General features: G+C 35.1%; 1 protein-coding gene across 8 annotated transcripts in view; it reads left to right on the forward strand.

Moving 5' to 3' along the window:
* Fam172a (family with sequence similarity 172 member A) overlaps positions 1-13,231 on the forward strand; it is a 348,439-nt gene that overhangs the window by 272,343 nt on the left and 62,865 nt on the right. Inside the window, exon 12 of one of the 8 annotated variants that reach the window (XM_033767670.1) lies at positions 11,971-12,062. The exons of 6 other annotated variants lie outside the window; for them this stretch is intronic. In XM_033767670.1, the coding sequence (XP_033623561.1) occupies positions 11,971-12,047 (77 nt within the window). In that variant the 3' untranslated portion in view covers positions 12,048-12,062. Of the gene's footprint in view, positions 1-11,918; positions 11,948-11,970; positions 12,063-13,231 lie in introns of those variants that run through there. One more of the 8 variants, XM_033767675.1, reaches the window with a different exon arrangement.

The following is a 13,231-nucleotide window of genomic DNA, read 5'->3' on the forward strand; positions in this document are numbered from 1 at the left end:
ACGTACTTAGGAACAGGGAGCCAATTAAGCTAAAACTTGGAAGAGAACTGGGAGGAGTGAAATGGAGAGAGTGAGGCGATAAAGAAGAACAAAAAGTCAGGCATGGGGGGACAAAAAAGGAAAACTGACTGCAGATCTAGGCTGTGGTTTGTTGCTGCAACTGAAAACTAATGTAGTGATTAAAGCCCTGACACCCAAGCAGAAAGTTACGCAGTTTTCACTGCATAATTATGCGAACCTCCCAACATGCATTGGAAGTATTTTCCTAACATATTGTGTGATTAATCTATCGATCTTAACACATTAAATAAAACAACAGACAATTTATTTATTTGTAAGATTTTGATGTTCTTCTCACTTAAAATACAAAATCATTCTTCATGTGCCTCGTTCTTATATTGATTTGTCTTGGATAGCCTAAGTCATAATTCTAAGTTCTAAGCTTCTGAAGGCCTTTCTTCCAGGAACTAAAATAATTTAATACTAACATAAGATGTCCTGAGCGTTTATTGTGGCACTGTGGATCAGCAAATCCAGAGAGAAAGATCCACTGGTCTTGCTTTCCTCAAGAGTCAGTTCTTTCTACCAGGCTTTTAGCAGAATGCTGTTAATCAGTTTAGTGTATAATAATATAAAGAAACCACTAGAAAGGGGTTGGTAATTGAGCACAAACAGAAGGTACCAAAACAGTGACTTAAGTAGAAGTCTGATTGCCTTTATAAACATACATCTGATCAGAACCCCATTGACTGTCATTAAAACACAATCTTAACGTTTCTGCTGTGGCTCATTATAGGAGAGAATGCTAGAACAAGTATCAAAATTGTACAGGCCAAAGAGTCAGTTTAAAGCAAATTATTAGTTAAGGACAGTGTTTTATTCTCATATGAAATGAAAGAGATTGATATACTCCTGTACTGAGTTGTACTGAGACAACCACATGCACACACACACACACACACTGGCACACACCTTCTAGAAGTCAGTTGAAAAGACTGCACAAGGCATAAAGAAAAAGAAGTACTTCATATTTGTTGTGAAATGAAAAACTTACATACACATGTTTGGTTATTATTAGCAAGCCCAGTGCTGTGTCCATTTACGAATATTAAAATGCCTTAAATAATATATTAATTCTTAACAAAACTTTCTAATGCTACTCTCCATACCCATGCATTGAATTTGAAGGTTAATTTTCTCCAAAATCTGCAGACTTGCTGGCATCAGAGGCCGTCAACACACGCATGCTTGATATCATGCTTTGTCTCTAAACACAAGTGATAGTTTTAGCATACCTCTATTTTATTAACATATTCCTCATACATATTAATTGGGCTTAATTTGCTATTTCCCTACATGCATATAGCATGCATTGATCAAAACCAACCTCCCTTTTTACAGCCTCCCTCTCTGCTACTCCTTTTCAAGCTGTAAAAACCACTATTCTACTTTCATGTCAACTTTTCTTAGCTTCCATATGTGAGCCAACGTATGTACAGTACTTGCCTTTCTGTGTCTGGTTTATTTCACTTGTCATGTTGTTCTCCAGTTCCTTCCATTTTGCTGCAAATGACAAGATTCTGTTCTTTATGACTGAATAATACACCACTGGGTATATTCATTCATGATAAAACTATTTCTCATGAATAGCTGTTGCTTCTGAAAATCCCCCAAATGTATAATGTGTTAGGTGAATGATTTTGTGACATCTGCTCCAAGTGATGGGTTCATGTTTAATGCATTCCACTGGGTAACTGGCTTTGCAAATCCCTGCGACAGACACAGTAGCCCAATGGTGCACAGGCTAATAACTTATGGTTTCTGAATGTTGACTATGTTGGACTTTAATAAGAATATATAGAAAACAAAAACTAAATAATCATCCTGAGAACTTGAAGATTTCTTTTTGAAGTTACTTGTGACTCGACTTGAGGTAGAATAGGTATCTGTAACCACTGAAACTGATTCATCAGCCATCTGGTATGGAAGTCTGTGATTCTGAAGCAGATCTAAATATTAGCTCAGTGGCCTTGGTCATTTGTGCTCTGTTCATTTTTTGTCACGTGAAGCCTGAGGCCTTCTCTGTCAAAGGCCAGCTTGCAGGAGTATTCATTTCCGAAGTATCTGCAACCCCAAGGTGGAGCCCACTCATCAGTCCACCAGGACCCTGAGATTACTTAATGGACTTAATAGACCAGTTTTGACCTTCAAGCATACAGAAAATCAAGGGAGAGCCATCAGTATATTTGGGAGTTCTGGTATTTACTGTCTCTCGAGATCATACTTTCATTTAGTAACTATCTTTAAGAAGTAATGGTAGAATACACTTGACCTTTGACTACAAACTCAATTCATTCTCCAGGGCTGATTGCAACTGAAGTTGGTCAGTTGCCTCCAAAGTCTCTCTCCTGTCTAATTTTAGGCCAAATTTTCTTCCACGCACATCTCGGTGTCCTCAGAGAGACACTGGCGCAGGATTTCTGTTAACCCCACACAGGAAAAGATGTTGTAATGGTCCTTCCAGAATTCTTTAAGGGTTAAATCTGTATCTGAAGCCATCTGGAAATACAAGTGGTCTGCATTCGGTCTGTAACTCAAGATTTTATATGTAAGTTAAAACTAAAATTCCAGTGATAACCCAAGTTGTTCGTATGTCAGGCCATTCATAACTTGAAGGTCCACTATATAATAATCTCTTTTATAGCGATCCTTCAGGATTAGCAGGGTGCTTATATTTATCATTTGTTCTTTTGCTTCTAGCAAAATAATCCCTAAAATCTCAATGATAAATATATTTATTTTATTTTTAAATTTTAATAAAAATAGAAACCCATAGCCTCGTTTGTTATTATGTGGGTTCTTACTATCCTTGTGTTTTCTTTTTCTGCAATTCTCATCTTCCAGTTTTCATTTTCCAAATTACTTTATTAGATCTGATTTTGGGGGGACTCTGCCTTATATCCTTTTAGAAAAAAAACAGATATTATTTAATCAATAAATTATTCAAGTAAATTGAAATCACTCTGTGAGCTACTTTCTCATCTTCTATCCTCAGAAAAGATAGAAAACATAGGTTAATGTCCCCCCAATATTTTATGTACAATAAGATTATTTAATGGCACCCAGTGATGGTTTCAAAATCAGATTGCTTTCCCCAAAACAATTATCCAATTAGATATATTGATGGACATGCCAATTTATTATTAAATATTGAGCATCATCGATTACAAGACAATCTTAATTAGCCAAAGTTTGGACACATCTCTCAGCCAGTGTGATATGAAAGAGTTATGTCATAACTTTAATTGGCAGTGGTTTTTTTCTAAGTGTCAAATAAATAATGACTCTTAAAATCAATAATGTCTTGCATCTGATGACACACAGTGCCTTAACTGAGCATTATACTTTGTCTTCATTTTCCCCGAGTTGCACAAGTTGAATTTCTGTTGGTCAGTATCTTTAAAAATACTAGAGTGGGTTTAAGGATTCCCTTTTGTAAAGTATAGTTTCTTTTTATAACATTAATACAGTAATTAGTTCCTAAGGTATCTCTTTTGTAAAAATCAGAATTTCATAATTGTATTTCTTAAGTGGGAATGCCATTACAGTACTAAATTCCATTCAGCCATTGTTTTCAGGTTTTTATACACACCGAATAAGCCCCATATCATTTAGATATTAGTACTTTATTTTTAAAATTTAGAAGAAACTTTGTTTCACTCAAAGCAAAAATAACATGATGATGAAAGCCTGCAGTTCTTATGTGTAAACTGTTTGCATTAATCTTGATAATTCAGTTGTGACGCTTGCTCTCAATCTCTTCAGCATGTTTCTGTTCTGATTTAGTGCCTTTTTAAAGATTAATGCTACAGGGTAATTTACTGCAGTTTTACAGATGGTATTCAAATCTTTGTAAGTGGGCAATGGAATCCTATGCCCAACTCTATATAATCTTGGGTTAACATAAATGTAAATGTTGAACCTAAACCAGTTCTAAAAGATTGTAACAGAATTTTCATTATCCCATTCTAAAAACCATAAATTTTGAAGAGATTTCATGGGCTAAATATTTTTACATTGCTTGAAATATAACTAACACCTGTATTTAAAATCACTGGACCATATAGATTGAAAATAAAAGTAAAAAATAAAATATATCACCCTTTATTAAAAACCGTTCTAAAGTTATAGTCACAGGAGAAGTTAGTTCTTGCTTTTACACTTCCTTTATGAAATGCTTTATAGAATCCACAAACACACATTGCTTTTAGTGTCTTTCCTTTGATGTCCAGACAAGACCCATTCAAATTCAGAGGTAAGTGCTCCTAATGTGCACAACAGAATTTGTCTGAAGTTATTTGAAGCTATTAGAGATAACCTTTCTCTGCCTGTCTTTTTTTGGGGGATCTGGTACCAACAATACCAGTTAAGCTGTAATTAGTGTAACTAACAACTAATATAAGAGGGCAGACTAAAGGTCACCCTTAAGAATTTAAAGGTATTAACAGGTTAAGGTTGTAGGGCATCCTATCCCCCAGCTTAATCTTTTGCCTCCACTGGTGAGATTTGTTGGAGTCATCAGCGCCCTTTAACCCTGAGGTGTGACTCTCATAATTTATTGGTCACATGCCAAGTTCCTCTTTTCTGGGATGACTTCGGAAAGGCAAATTCATTTTGAAGTTCGTGTTACAAATGCATGCAGATTTTCAACCTTTTAATGTAAATGAAAGATTCCACTTTAATTTGCCTTAATGTTCTTGTCCTAACAGCCTGCGACTACATTGAAATTGTCATTTTGCTACATTACTGAATGTGATTTGTTGAGAACATTTAACATATATTATAAGAGGATTGCTTAAAATCTAACCATTAAATCAGATGTTGTGTAACTGAGTCTAATATGTACTAAATATTCCACTTTTTATGGGCTACTTCTTCAAATTGAATTGCCCAACAGTGGCTTTTGTTTATGTTTACAGTCAACTCTACTGCACTTAAAAGATAAGAATGTAACAGAGGAATAACCTTTTGTTTTCCTGAGATGTCTTTAACCCCTCTCTTCTGGAACCTGCCTTGTCTTTTTCCATATCTCATTTTGTGATACCAACACATCAAGATATATATAATTTTAATCAATTTTTCCTTTTCCCAATGAAGTCTCAGATACATGATTATTTCTTTAATTTCTACCTAGAATAATTAGAAAAAAATTTCTTTTCAAATATGCAACAAGATAGCACTAGTGAGAAATAATCCAAAGGAAAGATATCCCTTTCAGTACTTTTATTATTACCTCAGTCTCAGGCTATTATGATTATTATAGTTTTGTTTTGTTTTGAATCCCTAGGGATTGAACTTAGTGTGCTCTACCACTGCTACAATCCCAGCCCTTTTTATTTTTATACTTTGAGAGAGTCTCTCAGAGTTGCCCAAGATTACCTCAAACACAGAATCCTGCCTCGGCCTCTGAGGTAATGGAAACACTGGCATGGTCCACCACTCCCGGCAGTGTTTTGTTTTTAAACTACAAATTGTTATCCATAACGTAAACTGGGACAGGTGACAGTAGCTGAACAAAGTTTTAAGATGACAAACATCAAACTATACAACCCCAAAGGAAAAAAAAATTTAAAATTCAAGTTATCTTAAGCCTCTGGACACATGAACATTTGACTTGAAGAGCCCAAACACAGAACCCGCAGCTCTCATTCAAGTACTACAAGAAATGAGTATGATGTATCCTTCCCGAGTGCTCCATCTCAGCATTTTATGTGCATACCACAAGTGGTTGGTTTATGGGGCAACTGTTTTTTTTTAATAAGCCTTTGTTTTTTTCTAATATGTATTAGAAAAAGATGAATAACACATGAAATCTATTTAATGGACTAAATCCATTTTATTATGACTTGAAACTGAGCAAAGTAAGTGAGAGATAAAGTACGTTGATAGAAAGAAATGCTAGAGTGTCAGAGATAGCTCAGTGGTGGAGCGCTAACCTAGCCTGCACTGGGCCCTAGGTTAGGTCCCCGATGCCACAAAGAGAAAGGACAAGGAGATACGTTCATAGTGCTGGCAGTTTCTGTATATGTCAAAATGCACAAGAGTTTTACATAAATCACATGTTAGGGAGATGATATTCTATGTAAACATGAACTTTCCATAATTTTTATATTAGCCAAGAACTCACAGAATGTTTTACATTTCTGTGTATTGTTGGTTGGTTGTAGTTTATTCACATGTGTGCATGGCAGTTAGATCTTCTGTTTTTTTCAAACAAGCCAGCTTTTCTGGACTTCAGTCTTGGACTAGATGATATCAGTGGCTCTTTTCCTGTGAAATTTTAACTGCCTACACCAAGCTAATCAGTCCTATGCTAATAAATTCCTCAAGTTTGGGGACTGTATGACTCAATTGAAATAATACCAAACTTAGTATCAAACACAAATCAGCATCAGTTTGTGTCCTTGTTGATTTATGTACAATATTCATCAGAATCATTTAAGAATCTTTCTGCATATCTAAATGTTTATCCCAAACTAAGAAGTTTTATTAGTGCATCATTATTTTAAGAATTTTTTAAAATAAAGAGCAGACCAGTGGTACAATTAAGGTTCACACAGACATTGCGTGACTAGCATTTTTTCATGCTAGTTTCTTCAGCAATGGCACGGAGGACAGAATTGCAAAGTCTTATTTTTTCACCTTCCATACTATCTTATGATTAACTGTGAGAGTAAGACATCAAAGCTGAACTGACTTCAAAGCCTGTAGCACTTAGGGTTTCCAACTATTACTGTAACCAGCCGTTTCACTCTGACACCAATTCATCTCCCAGAGCTGCCTCCCTGGGTCCTGCCCCTCTGCTTTCTGCCTTCCCCTATTCCAAACCTATCATGTTTAAAAAAAAAAAAAAAGACCCTTTAAGTGAATCTTAAAGTTAAGCCAGTTGAGAGATGTCATTTTTTTCTAGTTTCAAGATTTACCATTGAAATAGACCATATTTATTACTTATTTAATTGTTTACTTCTTCCAAAATTATGCCTTTTACCACCAGGCCTTGGTGTGTGTTAATATTAAATGTAAGGGTTCTCGATATGTTTGATGTTCTCATTATGTTTATTATGTTTATGTTCAAAAGTATACTATACGCATATAGGTAAGACTGCATCCCAAAATGAAAAATAAAATGTATCTGGCATTTAGCCCTGTAAATCATCAAGTAAATGGAGGAAATTCAAAACATAGATTCTCATGTTGAAATACCTGACATGTACTTCTGGGGAAACACATGCTTCCTCTTTTAAGAGAAATAAAAACCCATGTATATGTAGTTTTCTGACCACATGAAAATTAATATATTAATATTTGAAGTTGTTCTAGACTCAACCAAATAACTATATTGTGACAAGGTATTAAAATATTAGATAAGCCCATTTCTTAAGAGCTATGAAATTATCACGAGTTGAAGACTTTCATTTTTTTCTTTTAATAGTGTCATTAAAATTATAAAATTAGTTTCCTTGAATTATTGGATACAATTGATGATAGACATTCAGTACCATTGCAGGGAAGCACCTCTTGAGCTCTAATAGATGGCTTCCACTTCTTAAATATGGTACCAAAATAACCCACAAAAGATCGACTTAATGATTTAGCTCTCCCCAACCTCAGACCAAATGAGGTTCTCGGCAGACAGAATGACAAAGATTTTATTACTGACTATGGAAATCAAATAGGCTCAATATGATGAATGACTTGTGTCTTAGTTATTTTTCTCATTGCTGAGACGAAATACCTGACACCCAGAGTTAAAGGAGGAAAGGTTTATTTCACTCACAGTTTATAGAGGTCTTGAATCATAGTTGGCTGGCTCCAAGGCAGGGTGGCATGGCAGAGTGGCATCACAGAGGAGAAACAGTTCATGGTGGGCAGAAGCAGCAAGGCAGCAAAGTGGTGAAGAAGGAGTAAATGAGAAGCCACCACAGCAGCCCTCTATTTGCCCTTCTATCCAGGCTACATGCCCTTAGGGAAGGCAGCACTCACACCCAGCCTGGGCCTTCCCTTTGTCCACACTCAGAACTCTGCCAAACCAATCAGTGGACCTGTAATCACACATCCCACACTCTAGATCCAGCCACCCCTGACCTATGACCCACACCTGTGACTACATGAGGTTTTGGGGTAGGGGGCCTAGTTATCTAGACACGAGCCACAACAAATTCCTGTATAAATGAAATGGACTGCATTATAAACTCCCAAGCTTTCCATCTTTTGATGAGCGTTCTGGTTTTGTTTTGTTTTGTTTTTTTCTTGGCAGTAAGGATTGAACTAAGGGCCTCATGCATGCTAGGCAAGCACTGTACCACCGAGCTAAATGCCCAGACCACTTTTTAAGAAGTTAGTATAGGGAATTGCATTTGTTAGACTAAACTAAAGAATCTTTGATATCTCCTTCAAGTCGGGGTCCTATATTTCTTAGTTAAAGGATATGAAAAAACAACTGAGAATTGAGTGATAGCAATATGTAGCTGTTGACTACAGTCCAGTAATTAGATTGGTTGTGCAAAAAACTCATAAATGGGTCTTTGGAAGGGATTTGAAATGAAAAAGTTATGATGGCCTTCGTACATAAGGGAAAAGAGAATGTTGCACCTCTCTTCTGTTCTGAAGGATGGGACAGAGAGGAACTTACCTTGAAAACTCAGAAAACTTAAGCATAAGGAAAATGAGAAAGGAAGGACTTTTTTTAATGGAACTCCAAATTTATTTTCAGAGTGCTGTAAATAGAAATCAAAAGATTTTTTTATCTGTATTTCTTAAAGGGAACAAAACAGATAAGAAAAAGAGAAGTTAAATTTTCCTTCTCAGAGATAGTAGGTGGACATTTTGAAACATTCAGCTTGACTTACAGAGGGTACTTATGTACATGTACCCATTCTCTGCAATGAATGTAATCATTATGCACAGCAAACATGCACTAATGAAAGTTTAAAAAATACAAAAGGAGGCACAAAATATCATATTCATTTAGAAATTAATAATCAACCCAAGAAAGAATACTTAATTCTACAGTGAAATATGTGGTCACAGCAACTTATGAGTAAGATAGCCTTTTTTAAACATCTTTCAGTGGATCAGAAGGGGCGAATCAGAGAAGAGGACCCAGGAATCTTGTTGAGATGTGTTAGAAAACTGCACAGAAAATTTGAACAATAGAAACAAGAAACATGTTTATTACAAGGGGTAAAAATTTCATCTATAGGAGGTATCTTAACTGAAAGTTCTCCATTTCTTTTTGAGGAGCATAATAATTGTAGGAGACCATGAAAGTCCGGTGTGAGTATGGAAATATGAGAGACACTAACTGTTGCTTCGCTTTGGGCCAATTGTTGAACTTCTCTGGGTCTCTCATCATTTTAAATATTAGATATTGAGATAGATGATGTCCATGATCCTTTCCAGCTCTGAGAGTCTCTTCTAGTGCCTTAATTCTACAGCCAAAGAACTCAAAGAGATCAAGTATTTCTACTCGTAACAGCTGGCTTATTTTGGCCTGCAGATAACAACCTTGGTAGAAAATTCAGGATAATTTTGTAAAATGTTTTTGACATTTTAAGGCATATAAAAGCTTTACAGGAATCCTGAGAAATCTCCTGTGTGGGCAGACAAGACGTGAAGAGGAGAGTGAGGTTGTAGAAATGTAGTAGTGCTGGTGAAGGTCAAGGTGGACCCCACACAATTGAGAGGAAAGAAATCCTTGACATTCGGCAATAGCCCTTTAGAGATGGCATCCAAAGTGCAGCATCTATCTGGTCTCAAGAACAGACCAGGAGAAAATCAGTAGGTTTGATTTTTTTGGAAATAAAATTGGGAAGTGTCCTTAATAAATGATTTCTGGTGAAGAAGGAAAAGGCACTCCCAAAGAGCCTTTAGAGAGATGAAAAGAAAAACTAACAAACATCAAATCTGCATGAATTGCCATTTAACCTAATTTCAATAGCATGTTTACATCCTTTTTCTTAATAATAAACCACCCCAAGTAATAAAATAGAAAGACACTTCTCAGTTGTTAGGATAATTAAACATTTTTTAAAATGTTGTCTTCAATTTCCTGGGATTTCATACAAGGACCATGCAGCTAACTGCTGATTATATAGGACTATTAATTTCATTGCAAACTTTAAAGAAACTACTTAAATGTACAATTAAAGTACGATTTGTGTATCTTGTTGCATTTTTTATCTCCAAGCTGAGTTTTTTCCTCAATATTTATACAAAAATGTATCACTATTCTGAGCCATGTTCTTATAACTGTTTTGAACCATATTCTACTTTGAAATAAGAGTATGAGTTAAACTGGAATGAAATAGCAACATTATTATTGAACACTCAAAATCATTACATTGATATTTTCTGATTGGTAATGTATGTCTCTCCTTTTAAATGGTACATTAATCTATGAATGAAATTTGTCTTATAAATGACAGGTTAATAGAAAATTCAGAACAAGCACAGTTTACTGAGTGTTTTATATAACAGTTTATACCTTTAGCACTGATCAGTGACAGACTCTCCTCAGCTGCCATTAATCCATTTACAACTACGTACTGGAATCAAGAAAAATTACCAAAGAATTTTTTAAATGTGTAAGTGCATTCCTCTGTATATTTGGTTTTGTTTAGCTTTTTTACTTTTTAATGTGCATGGTCCTTTTAAAGATTTCAAAGCTCTCTTTCCAAAAAAAAAAAAAAAAAGGGCAACTGTGGCAATAGTCCTGAATCCTTTGGCTGAAGTCCAACTTACTGGCTGTTTTGCCACACTTAGTTCCACATCACTGAGTTGAGAAGGCAGAAGTGGCCGTGCTCTGTGCTGACCTATTGGTCATGACCACTCCTACCTCATTCTTAGCACTTTCACTCTAATCTACTTCCACACGTTATGCACTTCTGCAGCAGTGAAAGAAGATGTAAAAATCTAGAATCAATTCACCAATGCAGTGGTGCTCAGGATTTCAGGATCTACTGGGATTTTTCTTTCTTAGTGTTATAATTTAAAGCATTTGTTCAGTAGATACTGTCTCATGTTTCACACAAAAAAGAGAAATTAGAAAAAAATCTCTGAAACCTAAATTAAATACATATATCAAAGTATTATCACAAATAGTATGCATTTCTTCATTCTAAAGAATATTCTTTAGCCTTCATCAAGAAAAAAATATGCCTTCTGAATAGCTGATTATACTGTGCACATTGAATCAGAATGTCACAATCTTCTAAATAAATTGTTATTATGGAATAAGGCAGAACTTCAGCTCTGAATTTATATAATTCATTCTATTGTAGATTTTTTTCATTGAAGAATACATTTCTCTGCCATAAATTGTACTGAGTATGAACAGCAGAGTCATTTGAGGTTCATTGAAAATATAGGAGAACATCATGTTTCCTGTCCTTTTGTTAAACTTGGCATATTGATTTTTTTTTTTGCACAGCTTGCCGCACAGAAATGTGATATACATCTATGGCAAGACAAGCTAACCACATGTGAATTTGTTAAGTACTGCTGGATTAGCAGAAATTGTCTGACTGTGCAAATACCGAGATTTGACTTCTCCAGGAACTCTTTATGACTTAAATCAATTAAAATAACCAGTCTTTATTTTATTGCTCAGAATAAATCATTAGCAAAACTCATTTCTCTTGATCACTCATTTGTAGGATGTTTACATTCATTTTGCTTCTCTATTTCAAGAAAAATTATATAGAATTTGAACGAAAAGTTCAAAGTCAAGTATGGGAAAATAAGAATGTATCAAATGTTACTGTTTTTATAGTGATTTATAAATTACCTCATTCTTCTTTGCCATTGATCTTCTTTTTTAATATCCCTTTAATGTTGATGCTTCCTGTTCCTTTTAGACTCAGAGTAGCAAGACTTGCACTTGATTAATATTTCTTACTGCATTTAAAGATAGAACCCTTTGGAAGAGAGTCTTCGAAGTAGAGCTGGTTCGCCCTTCTCCCCACCTTATTAAGCCACCTTCTTAAGTAAGTCCATTGTACAGTTCGCTTTTCCTGGTTTCTAAGAGTAGAGTTGGAGAATGGCTACACTATAAATCAGCAGCAGAGTGGGCTCTCATGGTTTCTTAGAAGTGCTAATGTGTTATCTATCATGTTTACAGGGTTCTCTGAGTTCTCTTATAAAGAGATAAGCCATCACAGTTTTCTGTAAAATAAAACTGAGAGTCTGTCTAAAGCTAGAAGTTCGCCATAATATGAACACATCATAATGTCACCTAGCTTTTTGCAAAAATACTTTCTTTAAAACATCTCACTGTCACCACATGGAACTTCCTTTTCACATGTAAGATTTTTAGAACTTTTTTCAAAAATGTTTCTACATGTTCTCATTATTTTCAAGCATCTTATGAAATTATGTACTTAATTTATTAGAAAGAAGCCTTTACAAACTATCTGGTAAAAGCATAAGTTGTTCCCTAATAAACGAGGGGAGTCGGAGCAAAGAAGAAAGTGCCACTGGTTTGTGTTAGGTGACACTGTGCCCTGCTTGTCTAATTTGATTACACAGAGCCCCTGAAGCCTCAGGCAAAGCTGATTTTAGCTATAATCAGCTTCTTAACCTTTTGAGAACTAACGTAAACACTACCTACCAGTGGTTAATTATGTTGCTCTGCTACACACTACAAAGTGCAAAGGTAAAAGTGTAGAACTGCAGCAACACATGTTATGACAAAATTTAACAAGATGACTTAAGGGGATTGCAACTGAACACAGTTCCATATTTGTGATAAATTTGAAGTTAATAAAAAGACTTAAGGTGCATTTTAAAAATGGTGAGCCATAGTTTTTGCTTAAGTTCTATCCATAAGTGCCGAACATTTGTGTATTACTTTTTCCTATTCCTTGTTCTCACATTTGTACTTTTCTCTGGAATAGTCTTTTGCATATATAATACACACATTTTCGAAATACAAGAGGATTTTTAGATTTCTGTCATTTTCAAAGTAAACAAAGTGATCACAATATCATATAAGTAGAGTAAAATCTTCTCGGTTCACTTTTATAGACAGTAAAAATTCATTAGGGGAGGAATGAAATGTCTTTATAGTTAAGGGAATGTTGTAGTTATATTAGGCAAGAACTTAACTTTTTGATTTAAAGCAGGGGTCTGGATGCAGGAAACTGATGTGCCATATGGGAAATTAATATGT

The sequence above is a fragment of the Fukomys damarensis genome, unplaced genomic scaffold, assembly GCF_012274545.1.
Source record: "Fukomys damarensis isolate Sample0158 unplaced genomic scaffold, DMR_v1.0_HiC HiC_scaffold_3, whole genome shotgun sequence".
Lineage (NCBI taxonomy): Eukaryota > Metazoa > Chordata > Mammalia > Rodentia > Bathyergidae > Fukomys > Fukomys damarensis.